The sequence below is a fragment of the Lynx rufus genome, unplaced genomic scaffold (assembly GCF_022079265.1).
Source record: "Lynx rufus isolate CCGP_SWC_20201006 ecotype Redwood Valley unplaced genomic scaffold, mLynRuf1.p SCAF_11, whole genome shotgun sequence".
NCBI lineage: Eukaryota > Metazoa > Chordata > Mammalia > Carnivora > Felidae > Lynx > Lynx rufus.
In genome coordinates, this window is record NW_025814825.1 from 63,708,023 (window position 1) to 63,728,704 (window position 20,682).

At 47.1% G+C, this 20,682-nt stretch overlaps 1 protein-coding gene across 2 annotated transcripts in view; it reads left to right on the forward strand.

Annotated features, from left to right (window-relative positions):
- DOCK1 (dedicator of cytokinesis 1) overlaps positions 1-20,682 on the forward strand; it is a 525,941-nt gene that overhangs the window by 111,913 nt on the left and 393,346 nt on the right. For both annotated transcript variants that reach the window (XM_047073604.1, XM_047073605.1), the window contains exons 18-22: positions 321-504; positions 5,320-5,417; positions 9,830-9,919; positions 10,232-10,332; positions 14,917-15,051. In XM_047073604.1, coding sequence (XP_046929560.1) covers positions 321-504; positions 5,320-5,417; positions 9,830-9,919; positions 10,232-10,332; positions 14,917-15,051 — 608 coding nt within the window. The remainder of the gene's footprint in view (positions 1-320; positions 505-5,319; positions 5,418-9,829; positions 9,920-10,231; positions 10,333-14,916; positions 15,052-20,682) is intronic.

Here is a 20,682-nt window from a genome sequence, read left to right on the forward strand (position 1 = left end):
TTTCCTCTCTTTGTGAGAAAGCTGCTCTCTGGCTACAGTTCGTTATCTAAGTGAACATTGCAGATGACCAGCCTTTTGGCTGTTCCTGATGAGAGAAGATGATGTACGATAAATGTTAACATGAATTAATCTACAGGAATAAGGGAAATCATTAAAATAGTTTAGCAAATGAAAAAGAGCAAATATCATGATGGTTAAAAGGATTGAGGATAGCAAGGGATAGGAAAGAATTAGGTGTCGGTCCATTGTGACTCGTGTTCGACACGCGTGTGTCGGTCCATTGTGACTCGTGTTCGTCATGCGTGTAATTAAACCCACAGGCGGAGGCAAAGAAGCTGGAGGACGCCGCGACGTACCTAAGCCTGCCCTCCACGAAGGCGGAGCTGGAAGAAAAGGCGCACTCTGCCACGGGCAGGAGCATGCAGAGTCTTGGAAGCTGCACCATCAGCAAAGATTCCTTCCAGATCTCAACACTCGTGTGTTCCACGAAACTTACCCAGAACGGTGAGTTTGGGGACAGACCCGTGTCACCCCGCGGTTTCCCTCCCCCACCCGAGTCCTGCTCGTGCCCCCCGTTCAGCAGCGGAAGCTTCGGCAGGAGCAGGATCACTGTCCGTGGGTCATTCGCGCATCCTCCGGGATGGACGGTGTGGGCATCCATGGACTAGCAGGGAGCGTGACATCCATCGCGCTTTAAACTTCACTATAGTTTTGGTCTAAGGATTAACCTTAAAGAGAGATAAACCAGTGGGCTTGCTTTAAAAGAAAGGTTTTTGGCCAAAGGAACACAGCACGGCGTAAGGGGAAGAAAACACGAGACTTGGAGTCAGAGCAAAGACGTGCCTCTGAGCGCTTGCCCTGTGCTAATCCTGGAAGTGACCTTGAACGGGGGCCTCTGACACCGCCTGAACCTCATTTCCTCATCTAGGCACATATGCAGGTGTAATGTCTGTCTCAAAGGGCCTGGCAGGGGTTATGTGAGCTGGAGGGTCTGAGGTGCCCACTCTGTGTACCTTCCCATCTCCCAGCTACTCACTGAGATAATTACCAGTTACCTTTTTTTTTTTTAATTTTTTTTTTTAACATTTATTTATTTTTGAGAGAGACAGAGACAGAGTGTGAGCTGGGGAGGGACCGAGAGAGAGGGAGACACAGAATCGGAAGCAGGCTCCAGGCTCTGAGCTATCAGCACACAGCCTGACGCGGGGCTCGAACTCACGAACTGTGAAATCATGACCTGAGCCGACATTGGATGCTCAACCGACTGAGCCACCCAGGCGCCCCTTTAGCTTTTTTAAGCTACAGAGTCACCCTCTGTTTTTTTTTTTTTCTTTTTCTTGTTTTTATTAAAAAAATTCTTTTTATGTTTATTCATTTTTGAAAGGCAGAGAGAGACAGAGCACAAGCAGTGGTGGGGCGGAGAGAGAGGGGGACACATAATCCGAAGCGGGCTCCAGGCTCCGAGCTGTCAGCACAGAGCCCGACGCAGGCCTTGAACCCACCAACCGTGAGATCATGACCTATGCTGAAGTCAGACGCTCAGCCGACGGAGCCCCCCAGGCTCCCTCAGTTACCTTTGTTTTTAAAGGTTGGTTTTGGTGGCCTTTCTAATTCTCCTGGCGGTGAGATAAGGCACCGGCTGATGAAGCACACTGAAATGCAGAGGCAGGTGGTGCCTGTGCTGGGCCCGCCGGCTGCCTTGAGTTGTTCCCACCGCTTGCAGAGTCCCCAGCAACGTGGCTGTGTGGCCAGGGGCACCTCTTACTCACAGCACACTGGACGCGGCAGTCCCTTCTGTATACTTCCTACCTTTAAAAATTGCATCCCCCAAATGTGAGCATATCACAGCCGTGCAGGGTGACTTTATGCTCTCTTGAAACTCAGCTGAAAAATCCAATTTGCCCTCTTAGCCACCCAATATGGATTTTGATTATTAATGTTTGTTGCTATCTTGAATTGTGTCCCTGGGGATTGTCTGTAAATCTTGGCAGGAGTCTCGGATTTGCCCGAGGGGTAGTCACTGTTTGGACCTTAACAGGATCAAAGGGGACGGAGTAACCCCCTCCTCTGGAAGTCATGGCATTGGAGTGGAAAGAGGGCTGGGCAGTCGGGTGTACAGGCCCCGTTCCAACTTTCTGGGCCCGCCTTCTCCGCTCCGTCGTATCGCGCTGTTTAGAAGGTGCTTCCTCACTGCTTGGCTCGTGAGTCAGCTGTGCGGGGGAACATGGGGGATGCGTGAAGGCCATTGGGATACGTCTCTCTAATGTCTTCATCATCACGGTTTGCCCTAAGCATTGCCCTAAGCTGGTGGTAGTCAGTAATCTCCGTGAGCAATTGTAAAGCCTTAACTGGGCATCGGGGTTCTGCGTAAGCATGGGGAGGGCTGCAGAAAACACGGGGGGCTTGTGCGTTTAGTGCCCAGGGAGCACACGGTCAGCAAGGCAGGTGCTGGTTTGGGACCGCGTTATGGAAAGGATGCCCCCACGGGTCAGACGTTACTTTCTGGATACCACCCTGGTAGTTCACTAGTCTGATGGCTACACCGCGCAGGGCCTCCTTGAACTCAGGGCAGTGGCAGCCTCTCCGGGGAGTCACTGCCCCATGCATGTGACGCTTCAGCTTTCCATTACGTGCTGGACAAAATGAGAGCTTCTGTGTATTGTCATTTTCACTACACAGGACGCCACCGCCTTATGCTTGGGTCACGTTCCAGAAGCACGTTTGGAAGTTGTTATTTGGAACTTGAACATGTTTTCCCCATCCAAACAACGTCCCGAAGAGCAGTTAGGTTGGGAGAGGCTCCCCCACAGAATCCTTCATAACCCACGTGTGGCTGGAGAAGGGGACTGTGAACGAGAACTCTCCAAGGTGTTGGTTAAGTGGCAGCCGTCTCCCCGGGGGGTGATGTTGACCTCTCCTCGCACCTCCTGACTCCTCGGCCGTCATCAGTCACAGGGTAATTCCTTCCCTGGAACTGAGGGAGCGAGCACCCCGCTATTGGCAGCAGCGGTTGCCGGGCAACGAGGAGATTCCGACGTGATGCTCACTGAGAGTAAAGGGGGCATCTTTTGTCTTTCACTGCACACCAGCCGATGATTCCTCTTTTCGGGATGGTGGTGTGGCAGGTGGTGTGCAAGATGGAGCTGCCCCACTTGACGTCTGAGCACTGAGTCCCAGAGTCTCATTCGGGGATTCATTTTTCTGCAGCCATGATTTGTTCCTGCGAAGTTCCGTTACTTAGGGAAAAGCAGTGGCTGAATTATTCATCGAGGTTTGTATTAAACATCTCTGTTCTCAGCATTACTGGATGCTGTGATTCCTCTCCTCAATTAGCTTCCTATGTAATTAGAGAGAAGTCACAAGACACAGAATTGATCACGGCCAAGCCGCGGTGGCTCCCGGGGATGAGGGCTCGGACAGGGAGCACTGGTCTGACCCTGCTAGTGGGAGGCTGGTCAAGCTGTTTTCTTAAAACAGGCTCTCCCTCCTTGGAGGTGTTCTTACGCTGGCCGGTTGTACCTTTTCTCAGATTTAAAATACCGACATCAGCCTAAGCCTCCCTCACACAGGAAGTGCCGCTAACTTTGCGGGAATGGAGTCCAGATAAGTAACTAGTTTCCATTGAAAAAACACTGGTAACTCTCATGAGGTGGAATCTCCCTTAACCCTGGCACCTAGGGCATGTCTGGGCAGGATGTGGCCTTTCTCATACTCCATCTTCATTTACAAATGAAAACATGTTAGTTTTCACGATGAATGGCTAAAATTTTTCACTTCCTCATCATCTTGTGGATGGACAGCCACTGCTGTCTGTCTTCATGCTGGGTAGCTTGCTGAGCACTTTCTCCACATCACACCGTTTAAACCTGGCACCAGCCTTCCAGTTGGGCAACGTCGTACCCATCCTTCAGATAGGCAAATTGAGTGAGGTTAGTTGCCCAAGGTCATATGGTGGTGATGTGGCCCAGCGGGCATTCGAGCCTACAGCTTACTCATTGCCCAGTGCTCCTGGGTACCGTCCCTCTTCATTGTCACTGTTCCCCGCCCCCCGCCCCCCCTGCCAATCAGCTGTGCTTGGGGGGAGGGCAAATAAAGGAGAATGTATGTTTTGGTGATCATCACACGAATGCCTTTTGCGTGGTTTAGTCCTTAGCAAGTGTCTTATGTCCCCTGAAATGCTAAAATTATATTGCCAAAATTGTATTTTTCTTTTCATTATGAACTAGGTTTTTTTTTTTTTTTTTTTTTTTTTTTTTTAATGGAGATACTTTGCGTAGCTGACGTTTCTTCCCGATGAGCATAAACAGTCACTTGGAGGCACTTTGCTAATTGTGTTTTTTTTCACGTAATGGGATATTAATATATTTTCAAGTGGAGAATGTGTGGGCACATGTTCTTTCCTAGAGATGCTTTGGATTCTGTCTTCGTGCCTTAAAGAACATCTTGCTGTCTTAAACAAAATCATCTCCGGACATTGTCTTCCGCATTTAGTCTGTAAAAATGCATCCATTCAGTCTGTGGTTTTTCTATGAGAAAACAAACCAGATAAAATTCAACCATAGGAGACAAACAGCCATGGTAGGTCAGGCCAGGATGAGGGCAGTGGTTGCCCCATGGTCCAGGCTTCCTGTCACCTTGTAGTTTCTGTACCCGAATGTGCATTTCTTATTTTATGTTATTTAATTAAAAAATAAATAAATAAAAGCCATGTTCTCAGATAGGAAAAAACCCACTTGGTATTTCAGGACCACACTTGATGGGCCAGGAGCCTTCTTCCAGACCCTCTGCTGGTCTGAATCTACCTTCTTGCAGGTTGAAAAGTTCAGCCCTTTTTTCTTAAGCTCCCGAATGCATTTTTTTTTTATTTAAGTTTATTTATTTTGAGACAGAGAGAAAGAGAGAGCGCACGAGCCTGGGAGGGGCAGAGAGAGAGGGAGAGGGAGAATCCAAAGCAGGCTCTGCACTGTCAGCACAGAGCCTGACACGGAGCTCAAACTCATGAACCAGGAGATCATGACCTGAGCCGAAATCAAGAGTCGGACTCTTAACCGACCGAGCCACCCAGGTGCTACACCGAACGCAATTTTAAGCTTCGACCTGGAATCATTTCATGGTAAATGTAGTCGGAAGTCATGTATTCAGCCATACCAGGTGTCGAGTATGTTCTAGAAAGTAATGGAGTTTTTAGCGGGAGGAGGTTTCCAAGCAGGGTTGATCGCTCTGTTTCAAAGTTCTATCGAGAACCTCACCGGACGCGTGACGAAGGGAGACCAGGTTCTTGCCGCGAAGATCTGATGTTCGTTCGTTCTCTGTTTCCAGTGGACCTGCTGGGGCTGCTCAAGTGGCGCTCCAACACCAGCTTGCTGCAGCAGAACTTGAGGCAGCTGATGAAGGTCGATGGTGGCGAAGTGGTGAAGGTAACTCAGACCCCGGGGGTGGCATGGTGTGGTGTTCTTCCATGTGTGGGCGGATCCACGCACTGCCTGCTCGGTAGCATGCGATTCCGTCAGAATCCCTCCGTCAAGTGGCTTCTGGTGGATGTTGACATGCACCTCCACGTGGACAGACTCCACCTTGGGTTCTGGTTGGTAGGGTGGTCTGGCTTCACGGGAAAGGAAACGGGCTTTGGATTCAACCCAGTCTTGTATTCTGGCTCAGGAGGTCAGAGCACTGAGAGCCTTGTCTTGGCTGTTTGCTTCCCGTGTGATCTTGGACTCATTTCTTTTTTTTTTTTTTTTTTTTTTTTTTTTAATTTATTTTTGGGACAGAGAGAGACAGAGCATGAACGGGGGAGGGGCAGAGAGAGAGGGAGACACAGAGTCGGAAACAGGCTCCAGGCTCCGAGCCATCAGCCCGGAGCCTGACGCGGGGCTCGAACTCACGGACCGCGAGATCGCGAGATCGTGACCTGGCTGAAGTCGGACGCTTAACCGACTGCGCCACCCAGGCGCCCCTTGGACTCATTTCTTAACCTCCCACAGAACTCTGAAGAAATGTTAGGTGCCCTCTTGAATCTTCATCTGCAAGATAGGACAGTCAGACTAGGGTGATCCGAGATCCTTGGAGTGCTCCAATTCTAGAATTCTTTTCTTTTTTTTAATGTTTATTTACTTTTGAGAGAGAGAGCGTGAGCAGGGGAGGGGCAGAGAGAGAGGGAGACACAGAATCCGAAGTAGGATCCAGGCTCTGAGCTGTCAGCACAGAGCCTGATGTGGGGCTTGAACCCATGAACCATGAGATCATGACCTAAGCTGAAGTCGGACGCTTAACAGACTCAGCCACCTAGGCTCGTCATCCAAATCTATAATTCTTTTTTTTTTTAATAATTTTTTTATCAGAGAATTGTTATTACTTCTGATATTAGAGCGTTCTATCCTTTTTTTGGCCCCGGTGACTTTTCCTTTTATGTAAGGAAACCTGTTTCCGTGTTCAGTTTGCCCCATTTGGCCTGCACACGATCAGCTGGTCCCCACTGGTGGTGTTCTGTGAGCGAGCTCTCTGCCGCCGGGTCTGTCTGTCCCTGGCTCAGTCCTTCACCCTCTGTGAGAGGTGCTTGCAGAAGGAGACCGCCTTATCTCTGTAAAAATTAATTACTTAAAATGGCCTTAATTAAGCAGCAATGTGGTTAACTTCACTATAAATTAATTTGGTTGCACCACTTTCTGAAACTCATTGTATAACCGTTGAAACATATCCTCGCCACTCTTCCAGTTTTAATCATCTTTTTAGGTTTTTGTCTGCTACCTCTGGCTTGGACAATGCTAATTGCATTTGAAACTTCTCTGGGTCTTGTAACTTCCCCGATGCAGATGGAAGCTGGGTGAATAAGTGAATGTAACTCGAGGAGACACACAGTTAATGAAATTTTGTGCTTTTTCCTTTTGAAATCCCTGTATCACATCAGGAATTAGCCGTGTTTCTGTTGGCCTATTGTTACACATAAGGAGATGATCTAGAACCATCTTGTCTTGTTGTCCTTCACTCCCCTCACCTAATCTAGTACCAAATCCTGGTGTTCAGCCCTGGAAGTGGTTTTCACCAGCCCCTGTCCTTCCTGTGTGTGCTGGCACCACGGTACTGTGTGTGTGACCTGTCCGTCCATTGCCGGTACATCCTGAGTACCCTGTGGGCCTGGAGAGGTGAATGGACGTGTCCGAGCCACACGGCTGTCAATGAGAGCCAGGGCTGGACGGATTCCCAGCCTGCATGGGGCTCCTTTTACTCTGTTTGAGGACGTCATAGACCGAGTTCGTTCCATTCATTCCAGCCACCCCCCCCCCGCCGCCCCCCACCTTGTGTACATTCATAACTGCTCGTAGGGACATGACATTGGACGGCGGGTTAAGAACAGTGTTTGCTTGTTTGCTAAAAGATGCAGTTGCTCATTTTGGTGGGAGATGAAAAGGGTGACTCGGGGCCTCCAGTGGATAGTCTTAGAGAGAAGGTAGGTGTCAGAAGAAGTGTGTTCATGGCTCCACGTGAGGGACTTCCTTCAGGAGGCTGGTGTCCCTGTACCTCTGCGGCTCGACGGCCAGAAAAACAAGACTCCGGCTCTCTGCTGCCATGTTTCCGTGCCACTGATCCTGTCATTTGTCTGGGTAGGATGGGTAGAGCTATTGCAGGGACGCTATGCGAACCGAGACGAGCCACAGTGAACTCACGAGCTGGTGAGTCCATTGGCAGCAACATTGGGCTGTTACCAGATGGCGTGAAGTTTTGACCTTTGCAAAGATTTTATGAACGGAAAATGATGGGAAATAATACTAAAGTAATGACGTGATGTGGGCTCCTCCGTAATTGCAGGGTTGGTAAAGCCTTTGGTGGCTGGACCAGAACACCTCTTGGGCAGCAAGGTGGTTTGCTTCCCCTGCCGTTTCATCCCACTTCCTGCGATGAAATCGGTGTGTGTGGGGGTTGGGGGGGGCAGCACAGCAGAATATAATGAGGGTTTATGCACTGATGGGTCTCAGATCTCTTACTAGGTTTGGGAGGATGTCCCCTTTCCTGAGGGAGATACGTAGTGTTGGGTTTGGGGCTGTCGCAACGTTTCACAGCGTAAGGGGGAGCAGTGGGGCAGGCACTGGTTTGGGGAGCAGGTCCGAGTGGTTGGGTTCCTCAGCCTGAGTGCTCAACCCATTTGAGACCCTCTGGGAGGACCTGAAGGCCCTTGTGGTTCTGTGTGTTCTATGCATGGGCTGAGCCATCCGGGAAGAATGTGGCCCAGACATCCCATTCATCCCATTCATGGCCCAGCCATCCTTCTGACACCCTTGCTATGGGGCTGTCTCACCTGTTTTTTGGTTTTTAATAACAGCTTCATTGAGATATAATTCACATGCCATACGATGCACTCTTTTAAGTTTACTTATTTTGAGAGAGAGAGAGCAAGCTGGGGAGGGGCGGAGAGAGGGGGAGAGAGAGCATCTGAAGCATTCTCCAGTCTCCGAGCTGTCAGCACAGAGCCCGACGCGGGGCTCGAACCCACACACTGCGAGCTCATGACCTGAGCCGAAGTCGGACGCTTAACCGACTGAGCCCTTCATTCCTTTTTATGGCTGAATAAGAACCATCCCAACGTATGGCTATGCCCCAGTTGTTCTCTCAGTTATCAGCTGGTGGACATTCGGGTGGTTTCCCCATTTTGATGTCTAGGAGGAGAGCTGCTGCGAATATTTGTGTACAGGTTTTTGTGTGGACGGGTGTGTTCCATTCACTTGGATACAAGCCTACGAATGAAGAGGTTCCCGTGGCGAATATACGTTTAACCCTTGGAGGCGCTGTCTAAGCGTTTTCCAAAACCATCGTGCTGTGGTACATTGCCACCAGTGATGTGCGAGGCGTCCGTTTCCTCCGCTTCGTTGCCCGCCCCATACTTCCAGGATCGCTCATGTCTCGATGGTAGCATTCTCGGTGGGTGTGCAGTGCTAGCTGCCTGTGGTTTCAATTTGCGTGTCCCTGTCGCTTCTCGGCCTTTTGGCTAAGATCAAGTGCGATTTGCATGCCCCTAGTGACTAATATGATGTTATCTTTATTTTATTCTCTTTTACGCCAATATTCTGTCATGTGGCACACTGCCTGTTCTCGAACTCCTCCACAAACAGGGAACTCATTACCTCCAAGATGGCCTTTCCTGGTCCGTTTGACGCTTCTCTCGGGGGAGGATGGGGATGGGCTTGGAAGACAATGTCCAGTGTGACATAACTTTGGAATCGTGCGATTTTTTTTTCTTCCCTTAATTAATTGATGGTGGTTTGTCATTCTATGCTCTGATATTTACCTGGTGAATTATAGTAGGCTATAAAAGGAATTTCCAAGTTGCTCTTGAATAAGACGTGCTTCTTGGCGCCCCAGTTTTAGAGTCTCACACCTCTTCTGTCCTTGAGCATCTGGGCCTGTGGAAGGTCCTTTATTACTCTCAGCTGGAAGAGTGTCTCTCGGTGACTTCTGCCCCCTCCCTAGCCCCGGTCCTACACTCGGAGTCCGGGACGAGGCCGACCTGGTCTTCGCAGAGCTGGTGTTGAGTTCTTTGTCGCCAGCCTGGTGAAGACCAGGAAAAGGGGTGGAGAAGACCGAAGGGGTGGGGACTGTCAGGCATGTCCCTGTTGCCAGGCCTCCTCTGCTTGGCTCAGGCTGCCCTGTCTTTGCTGTGCGTTCACTCATCTCAGATTTTTGTCTTGTGCCTTGAGTGGCTCGGAAAAGTCCCCGGAGCGCACAGCTTCTTTGGTGACTTCTGCGGGAGATGGGTGTTTGCGTATAGATGGTAGCTATTCTAGGTTGGGGGAAAGCTGCGTGAGTTTACTTGGTCTGCTGAGATTTGGTGTATCTCCAGTTCCTCCAGGACACCTTGGATGCCCTCTTCAACATCATGATGGAGAACTCCGAGAGCGAGACCTTCGATACGTTAGTGTTTGACGCTCTGGTAAGGAGCCTCTATTTTCCATCTGTTCCGATGTTTGGGAGGCTTTCATGCTGCAGCCTTTGAAGCTGGGGGAGGGCAGCGATCTGAGAAGTGTTTTCAGTTGTAAATCCCATCAAGGCATTGGGTTTGAGAGGCGGGGAGTAGCTTTCAGCAGAACGTTATAGTTAGGCCAATATCATTTCTGGAGTAAGAAGAGGTAACTTCCGAAGATGTTCTTGTTCATTGATTGCCACCACAGCGCAGGTAATTCAGATGAGGATTCCAGAATGGCTCATGTTATCTTGCTAATGAAAATATTGATGAATTTAACAGGTATTTATCATTGGACTAATTGCTGATAGAAAATTTCAACATTTTAATCCTGTTCTGGAAACCTACATTAAGAAACACTTTAGTGCAACATTAGCCTACACGTGAGTTCATTTTTGTATGTTTATCGTTCAGTGTCTTTTTCATATGCTTTTGTCTGTGATCGTACATCCCCCTCCCTCTGCCCCCTCCCCCAACTCTGAATTTCCTGGGATAATTTTTATTACTGTTTCCCTTATAACAGACCTAAACATCTTGTTGAAAGAAGATACGCAATAAATTACCATAACGTTCTGGAATAAATTCTGGTTCTCCTCCATACCTTCCATTGGTCTTTGAAATTTTCAGTTTATGTTCGATGAAACTGATCTATGGATGCGGGGTGCCTGCCTCCCCGTGGCTTCCTGACCAGCTTTTGGCGAAAGAATAAATGCATGTGTTCCTGGTTTGAGATGATTGGTTGTCTAATGTGGGTACAACTCAGGTCTCAGTAGATCTTTTTGCTCTTCAAAGAGGGCCTTCCTTTTTGTTCTGGATGCTTCAGCTGTAATGGGCTTGGGTTCTGACTGCCAGCCTAGCTGCTCTTAACCCTCCCGCCATGTCCCCATACCTGCCCCTCTGGGTGCCTAGTAAGCAGGCAGAGCAAATGTGTGAGATCCCGGCCTGAGAGGTGGCTCACTGGGTGTTGACCAGCACAGTCTAGGAACCCTGCTTAACCCACAGCACTGTCACTTCCAAGTTCACATTTCTTTTCTTTCTTTCTTTTCTTTCTTCTCTTTCTTCTTTCTTTTCTTTCTTTCTTTTCTTTCTTCTTTCTTTTCTTTCTTTCTTTCTTTCTTTCTTTCTTTCTTTCTTTCTTTCTTTCTTTCTTTCTTTGAAGCTTTTTTATTTATTTTGAGAAGGTGGAGGGGAGAGGGGCAGAGAGCGACAGTGGGAGAGAGGGGTGGAGAGAGAGGGAGAGAGAATCCCAAGCAGGCTCCACCCTCCGTGCAGAGCCTGACGCAGGCTCCAGCTCACAAACTGCGAGATCATGACCTGAGCCAAAATCAAGAGTCAGACGCTTAACCTACTGAGCCACCCTGGCGTGCTGAAAGTTTAAATTTCTTAACCTCTTTGGGCCTCAGCGTTCTTATCAGTAAAACAGGCACGTCTTAGGGTTTCTTGAGAATTTCAATGAGTTATTACATGTTAAATGTTTGGAGTAATCCTTGGTGCTTAGAAAGCACTAAGCAATATTTAGGTTTCATTATTATTATAATACTTCTGAGGAGTTACTCCGTCTCTCTTACCAGGGGATTTGTTGGCATTTATTTAAACTTTTAATTGTGTGAGTTGCAATTAAAAAAAATTTAAATAATTTCTTTAAGAAAATTCCCCACCGTAGAATCACTAGAGATGATTGTCTTTAGTGCCAATAACTTCAGTCAAGGCTCTCGTGTGTCTGGAGCGTATCTGTTTCCTTGCCTGCATGCAGCCATGAACATAAGGCCGGAGGTCTGATGCTGGCTCTTTGTATGACGTCAGTCATTCTGTCCCTTGGCCCTTTCATGTCTGCCGTGAGTGCATGTCTATTGCAAGGCGGTGGGCAGAGCCCCAAGTGGGCAGAGAGCTGCCACATCCTCACGTACACAGAACCAGCTGTGACAAGTCTTTTGTGCTTGCTGATAAATGTTCGTTTCAGACGGTTTGTTCTCTTAGTGGAGATGCCCATTTTGTGCTTTGGGCAGTCCCTTTCAGATCGTGAGGAGGGCTGACCGAGCAGGGCCATCTTGCTAGGGCGGACGAAGCAGGGTTTGCGGAAGTGGCCTATGAGCTGCTCCTCATGGGGCGGGATCTCCCTACGCATCACGTTCACACTCCTGCTTCTTCGTGGAATTAGGACCAAACGGCTCTTCTCGGATTAGCTTTTGTATTAGAATTTCAGGAAATCAGCTCAGTGAGTGAGCTTGCCATGGTGTGTTCCAGATCTTCTGTTGGCATCGCCCATTCTGTGCCTTTGCCATAGGAGGCCAAGTGAAAGTCAGGGAGTCTTTGGAGAAACAGAAGTACCATTTTATCTTTAAGAGATGATGGGACGGAGTTGAGAATCGGTATCCTCCCATCCAGCCTCTGTAATATGCTGAAAAGCAGATTCATTTTGGAAAATAAGTGTTCTTTTGTTTTGTTTTTTGATTTTTAAGCGTTTATTTATTTTTTGAGAGACAGAGAGGGTGTGAGTGGGGGAGGGGCAGAGAGAGAGGGAGTCACAGATTCCGATGCAGGCTCCAGGCTCTGAGCTGTCAGCACAGAGTCTGACGCGGGGCTCGAACCCACGGACCGGGAGCCGAAGTTAGTCGCTTAACCGGCTGAGCCACCCCGGCGCCCCTCTTGCCATGTTTTGGTAAAGAAGCAATCCCAAGTGGTTTCTTAGTTCGAATTTGAGAATTTAAGCCTTGAAATACCAAAGGAGGTAACTGTGATTCACGCAGTTCTAGCCAAATCGTGGAAAGTTGTCTCTGTGTTAATGGTCTCTGGGCCAGGGGAAATTCTGGCGCTGGGTATCCTCACGGAGGGTCTCCCAGCCACTGCCCCTCTAGAAGCCTGGGCAGGCACAGATGGAGCTTAGACTGTCTCCCAGACAGTTCCTTTACCTCTTCCCTTTGGTAACGTGGAGATCTTCAGCCCTCTCCGCAAAGAACCCCAAGACAAGAAACGAAAGGTGACTGCAGCAGAGGACCTCTCAGTGCCCCACCTCCACCGCGGGCGTGGTCTGGGTGCGGGAGCCCCGCAGAGTCACCGGTGATGCCGATGGGGCAGGCGATGAGGGCGGACTGGTCCTCCAGGAAACTAGCAGAGCTTCTTTCTGGCCGCAGAGCTACTTTTCCCGGAGCTGGTCCAGGTCTTGCCTCTGCTCAGCGGATGCTGCATTTGGTCTGCGCCTCTCAGCGAGTACCAAGGGGGCTCCGTCTTTGTGCCATTACAGACGGCCTCGCTCATGCGGATGTGGCTCTTTTGACATCCTTCCTCATTTACTTTCTGGTTCTGGGTCTTTCTTTTTGCAGATCATTCCATTAATTAATTAATTAATTAATTAATTATCTGTTGGGAACATTCCCAAAATGTGTTCTGTGGAATTTCTATTTCTATTTCTTGAGGTATCAGTGGGTTTAATAAGAAAAGGTAGTCTGGCCAATAAGCTTGAAAAAGTAAGTTAAATCAGGTGAAACGGATTTTCTGGCAGGACCCTAGATGTCTTCTGCTGTGCCTCGAGGGCCACCGGAAGACACGTGTGGTGAGCTACCCTCCCACCGTGGGAGCCAGGGAGCCACCGGGGAGAGGACCTCTCCGGCCCAGATTCTTCCTAACACCTTGCTCGGGTGCCCCTCTCCTACTTGGAGAGTGAAGAAACCTCAAGTTTCTTTACTAGGGTTCTGCAACCTGATGAGACTTAGCAATGACTTCCCATCTGCTTGGTCACCCAGAAAGCTTCCCCCTCCCCGCTCCTTAAATGTTTATTTTTGAGAGAGAGAGAGAGAGAGAGAGAGAGCGTGTGAGCAAGAGTGGGGAGGGACAGAGAGAGAGGGAGAGAGAGGAAGTGAATAAGGCTCTGTGCTGACAGCAGAGGCTGATGCAGGGCTCGAATCCACGAACCATGAGATCACGATCTGAGCCGAAATCGGCCACTTAACCGACTGAGCTACCCGGGCGCCCCTTGAAAGCTTTTTATTGTGGTTTATCAGGACAGTGGTTACTCTTAGGGCTATTCTGAGGTCATCCTTAATGCAAGTTACAGTTGCTGTTACGGGTATCTTACAATAATCTCGACTAACAGTCTGGGTGCGTACGGGCTCACAACTTAGCTGGAAATGCTGGCCGTGCCCTACCAGGTTATCTTTATGAGCATAATGAGTATGTAAAAAGTCACAGTGAATTCTTGTTGATGGGAAGTTGGGGCTCATAGAAGTTTGGCCGATGGTTGTTGGACAGACTGCACATTTGTGGCTAGTTTTTGAATTATAGTGCGGCCCAATACACCAAAACCAGAAACCACGTTGAAGTTAAGCTAGCTGTTCTTTTATGATTCAGAAGCATTGCTTCAGGGTCAGCCTTCTGATCAGTGAGCAGTGATTATTAGTTTATGGGCCAGTAGTAGTAGAAAATGTAGAAGTTGGGGGCAGAATTAAAAATTCACCGTTGCCACGACTGCCTCTATCATTTGAAAATAAATGCATGCTCCGTGTTAAAAAAAAGAAACATTACAAAAAGCATTACAAAAACATATGTGGCTATGAAGAAAACCTCTTCAATTTTATTTAGCATTGGGGAAGCTAGTGTATCTATCTAAGCCTGGGTTTCTTCATTTATACGTTAAGGGTAATATACCTGCTATTATACCCAATTATTATACCCTAAAATAATACTTGCCTTATTGGGCTTTTGTGAAGATTAAGTTACATAATACATTTAATGCTTAGAAAGACCTCTAAAACTTAGAAAAAAAGGCTGGTTTTTGTTCCGATCTTGCTCCTCTGAGTGTTATTTTATGGCTCACTTTTAATCTGTTTCGAATGCATTTTATAAATAGGCATCTACGGATAAGTGTGAACCAAAAGAAGAATGGCCCATTTATGTGTTTCTGTCCCAATTAGGAATTGAGGTGTTGTAATTTTCTGAACGCGTTAATTGATTTGTGATTCTATTACGAATAGGAAGCTGACAAAAGTTTTAAGAAACTATGTGGACAATGCGGAAAAGCCGGGAATAAATGACCAGCTGTACAAAGCTATGAAGGCCTTGGAGTACATCTTCAAGTTCATCGTGCGCTCCAGGATCCTGTTCAATCAGTAAGTGTCACCCGTGCTGGCCCTCCTAGGGAATTTTAGGCGATCTTTTACTTCCTTTCTTCTCCTTCTCTGTTCCCCTCTCTCTTTTCCCTCTTCTTTCCCTTCTCTCTCCTTCTTCCTCCCTTTCTTTGCTTTCTAGCATGACAGAGCAGTAATAGATAGCCGTGCCGGGTTGGGGTCGCCCACTCTTAGGGTAACTGCTCCCCACGCTGTGAAATGCGAGCACAGGTTTGAACAGCAAGCTCTGTTCCCAAGTCTGAAATGTGTGCGTGTGAGTGAAATACTGACCGCTGATGTATTCCGAGTTTATCAGAGGTAGTGCAGGGTGTACACGAAGGGCTCTGAAGTTCGTGCCAGTGTATCCTTCGATAGAAAAAAAGCCTCAAGAGAGCAAACAGTTAAAATAAGCAACAACGTCAGAAGGCTAAAACCAAGTTAAATTGCCTCCCTTGGGAAGACTGGAGCTTCGGCTCTTTCTTTCCTTCAACCACAATAATATTTTGCTTCTGGAGAGAGATTCTCACGTGTGGAACTTCCAGGTGAATGGACTTTCAGGTATTGAGGTCAGTGACCTGTTTCTCATACTTTGTGGATGAATGTGTGCATTGTTTTTGAACCTTAGAGTGGATTGGGGGTGTTGGTGACTTTCTTTTTTCGTAGAGAGAGATAATCTTTTTCCAAGTGTCTGTGGTTAAGAGCTGTGCTCAAGCCAGAGTTTCCCAGTTAGCCCACGATATGGAACTGTGTGACTGAAGAGATGTGCGAAAGGGGTAGACTGAGCGTTGAGTGTTGAAGTGGGCTCTCTGTGCTTGTTTCTTTGGGAGGATGGCTGCTTTGGGTGACCTACTGTGAGTGATGATGGTTCCTGTTGATTATTCAAGGTTGACGTTCTTGTTGTGAGTTCTACACTCAGACATGGAGTTTCACAAACTGATGTTCCTTTGATTTAGAGAACACACATCACCTTTAAGAAAACATTTTTCTTAAGGTTTATTTATATTTGGGAGAGAGAGAGAGAGAGAGAGAGAGAGAGAATGTGCAAGTGGGGGAGGGACAGAGGGAGACGGAGACAGACTCTGAAGCAGGCTCCAGGCTCTGAACTGTCAGCACAGAGCCCAACATGGGGCTTGAACTCCCAAGCCATGAGATCATGACTTGAGCCAAAGTCGGTTGCTTAACCAATTGAGCCATCCAGGCGCCCCATCTTTTAAAAGCATAGTGCTTTGTGAATGTACGATTGAAAACTGGGAATTGGACCATTGTAGACCCAAATTAGTCCCTTTCTATTTCTCTTCATTTTATCTTCGTTGGCCTGAGGTAGGCTCCTTCAGAAGGGCCCAGGAGAAAGGAATGGTATTCCGATCCAATCTTGTGCACACCATGGTGCAAATAAAGCCAGAGGAGCGAGTTATTGACTATGCATAGACCTGGAAAAGTGATACACAGGGTGGGACCCACCATTGATTAGAGTGGTGATCAGTGGTTAACCGCCCCTGTGTTACTGGTTAAGGATTATCGTGCTTGTGTTCTCTCTGGAGTTGACGTGATATAGACAACATTGTCTACACTGCCATTTGAATGTATGAAGACACACAGTTTGAGGCCCTCATGCTGTCATCCTCAACTAAGATATCAAAGGCCTGCTCTTTGTGCTAATTATAGGTAGGTATGAATCTTGCTGTAGACTGAGCTTTCTTTTAAGAGACAAGGCCATTGACGATTTTCCCGCCGTCAGCTGTGAAAGATGACCAAGTAAAGTAGGCTTTGTCTTCCTGCATTTTATTTTATTTTATTTTATTTTATTTTATTTTATTTTATTTTATTTTAATTTTGTTTAATTTAATTTTATTATTAAATATAATAAATTAATAAAATTAATTCTATGAAAATGAACTTCTTGTCACCCTCTCTCTTGCTTTTGTATTTTTCCCCACTAAATTTAAATCATTAATTACCCTAAACCAAAATCTGCACTAAGGTGAGAGCATGAACTTGAGAGAATGGAATAGGTGATATGTATAGGTTTTGTCATGTTTTATTTGAAAGAAATTTAACCTTGTACAATTTGTAATCAACATGACATCGAGTCAGGGGTTCGGCGATGCTCATTTCCTTCCCAAACACACTGCTGACTTTCCTTCTCATTCAGAGATTAGGAATCAAAAGGAACGTGCATTGATAATCAGTGTGTTTCTGCTATTGTAGTAAGTGCCATAATCTTGTACAAAATAATGCAGCTGGAAAAGATTGGGGTCACCCAAGTGAACCTTTGGCAAAGTTATTTCTTTCTCTTAATCTCTTTCAATCTCCAAATACAAATGGCATGATATCTTAGAACCATGGCCCATCAGTGTTGAATTTGATCAGTCTTCCTAGAGGTTAGGAATATGATTGGCTTTGTGTTACAGGAAAGCCTAGCTTAACGTGGCTTCACCAGATGAGCTTTACTTCTCCCTAACTCCATACACAACATATAGCCTGGAGGAAGATTCCGGAACTCATGCACTTGTTCCCTGGTTTCCCCATGTCCTTGGCTCCGTTTGCCTTTCTGCTCTACTATCCTTAGAGTCTGTCTCTTTGTCCTGTGGTCCTGAGGTGGCTCCTGCCCCTCCTGGCATCAGAACTGCATTCTAAACAGCAGAGAGGGGAAGGTGTGGCATAAACAGCCTCCTACTCTCCTTTTTAAAGAACTTTCCCACCCCCTACGAAGTGTCACGTGCTTTCATCTGAGTGGCCAGAACTATGTCACATGACCACCCTAGATGCAAGGGAGGTTGGAAAAGATTTTTATTTTTTTTCTAAGTGTATTTATTTGGAAGGTGGGAGAGAAGAGGCAGAGAGAAAGGGAGAGAGAATCCCAAGAAAGCTTCTCCCCTCCAGCACAGAGCCCGATGTGGGCTCCAAGTCATGAACCGTGAGATCATGACCTGAGCCGAAACCAAGAGTCACGCACTTAACTAACGGAGCCACCCAGGTGTGCCTGGAATAGATTTTTAGATGGAGTTATTGATGCTTTCCACAAAATCAGGGTTGTTTTAGTGCAGGAGTAAGGGAGAAGTGTATATCGGATAGGTGATTAACATTCTCTTCCTCCTGCTTTTAACCTGAATTTCTGTTGCCTGACAGCTAAGAACGCCCCTAACTTACTCTGAGTTACTAAGTTCTACTTAATTAGGCCCCTGAGAGCTGTTCTCCCTTTTAGTTGGGGGTCAGTCTCAGAGACTCCTGTCACTAGTACCTCCTTGGCTTTAAATCACCGGAGCCCTGCATGACGCACAGATGTGATTCAGTCTTACTGTCTCTGCAGAAGGGGAGCGAAATGCTCAGCAGGTCCTTGCCTGTGACCCGGGGGAGGGTTTTCGGTTCGATATCCTTAGGAGTGCCTTTGTTTTGGCGCTTGGCAGCGTGGTATTGGCATTGATCGTGATCCCTTGGCCGGCCTTTGTCCTGGAGTGGCCCCAGCAGGGGGCCAGGCCTGATCCCAAAGGAGTTTCTTTGCTTGGATGACTTGTTTGTGAAGAGCTGGGACTGTTCAGGACAAAAGAGCAGAGAGGTCGCAAGGCGAGCAGCGGCAGTTGCCAAAAGGCCGTGAGACTTTCTAAGGCTCCCAAGGCCCTTGTCTGGGCATCCCGGACCTCATCCGAATACTGTAGCTAACACGAAGGTTTTGACAACGAGGTCCTTCCCTCCTGCCTTCCCTCCTGCCTTCCCTCCTCTGCCTTCCCTCCTCTGCCTTTTCCTCCTCCCTCCTGTAAGTACGTAATGGGCTTTGGAGCCCTGACTGTACCCCTGAGGGCAGATAGCAACAATACGTTCCTTTCAAAACTTAGAACCTGGTTGTAGCCACATTATGTAGATAAGATCAGATTCCTGAGATTCAAACCTGTAGTCTGAAACTGCTGAGAACTCAAGATTCTGTGGGAAGGAACAAGGTCACGGTCTTCAAACCGTGGACCGCGGGACTAAGGACTTGAGGAGGGTCTCGCTCTCCCCACCCCCACCCCCATCACCCCACTGTACATTTCAGGAGGTCTTCATATTCCTGTTTTGTACAGGCTGCTTAAAGAGAAAGCAGGCCCGTGTCCTACGCAGATATCGGGAGCATGTGCTGCATGATGAGATGTGAGCAGCTCTCTGGTGGGGTGTTTTCAGAGCCGGGGGAGCAAGCGAACCAGGGTTCCCATTTTCTTACCTGCACCACGTTTGTTACCTTGGGAGAAAGACAGTTGTGCTCACAGCTGGAGGTGACAAGAGTGTTTTTCTCTTTGCAGTTGGAATAAACCTTAGGGGTCCTTTATTTTTCTCCTTCTTTCAAAACGGTCGGCTGTATTTTCGGGTATTGTCCTACGTTTGTAAAATTCCCGGCTAATTGATAGTCATTATTCTTCCAAAGAACAAAGAGGTGAAACTTTGGAGAGGAAGATACAGAAGATTATCCCGCTACCTTCCTCACTGTGCGAATCTGTGCTTTTTCTGTTTTGTTGAGAAAGCTCGTTTTGTTTTGAAGTGAGAACAGCCGTTTTAAAACTCTGGCCCAAAGACATTTGGTTCAGAACCCACAGAAGGATTCCTGACAGCCGGGGGCACTTCTCCGCTGGTTTTTGTTTGTCTGTGTTTTCTGTGTGGGTGGATCACATTAACTAGGAAGCCAGAAAACAGACACATCCTGCATCAGATCTTCTGAAGCAAATTACTAAAGCTAGTTATTGCTGTGTTCCTCTTCTGTCTTTCCGGTGCTTTGTGGCGGCTCTGCCTGTCATCTGGCGTTAGCTTTGTGAATAATGAGTTATTGATCATGAATAAGTTGTTGCCTCTCTGTCATTCTGTTCTCATTTCCTGGGTCACAAAAATAGAATGTAGTTAATAGACAACAATTTTGTCATTCCTTGATAATGAATACTTATACAACGTATAAATAGAGCAAGGAATGATCACTAGGTCTTACTCTATTTTCTACTTATCTACTGATAGCCCTCTGAGTTCTTTCCTCTCACCCCTTCCTCCACCTCAAGGTGGGTCATGCAAGGGACTCTTCTGGGTTTATTTCATAAAACACAGAGGTGAGACTCTAGAGGCCTCCCTTTCACTACAGAAAGATGTATCAGTGGGATTGCTGTAAAATACTAACCATTTTGGTGTTTTAAACATCTTGAGTGGAAGCAGAGAAACTAATACTTAAATTTTCACCAGAGGGATTCCTGGTAGAATTTTAAATATAATAGAGACTCATTAATTATACCTTCCAGATTTTGAAGCTGTGTTATTGGGGGCATACAGATACAGAATTGTAATCTCTCTCTTGTGGATTTATGGGTACAACCTGCTTTATTGCACTTTGCAGATACTGTGAGTTTTATAAATCGAAGGTTTGCGGCAACCCTGTGTTAGGCAAGTGTATTGGTGCCATTTTCCTAAAAGCATTTGCTCACTTCATATCTGTGTCACATTTTGTTAATTCTTGCAATATTTCAAACTTTTCATTATTATTATATTTGTTATGGTGTTATAAATGGCTGAAACCCCAGATGATCATTAACATTTTTAACAATATTCAAAAAGAATTTTTTTTAATGTTTTTATTTGTTTTTGAGAGAGAGAGAGACAGAGCATGAGCAGGGGAGGGGCAGAGAG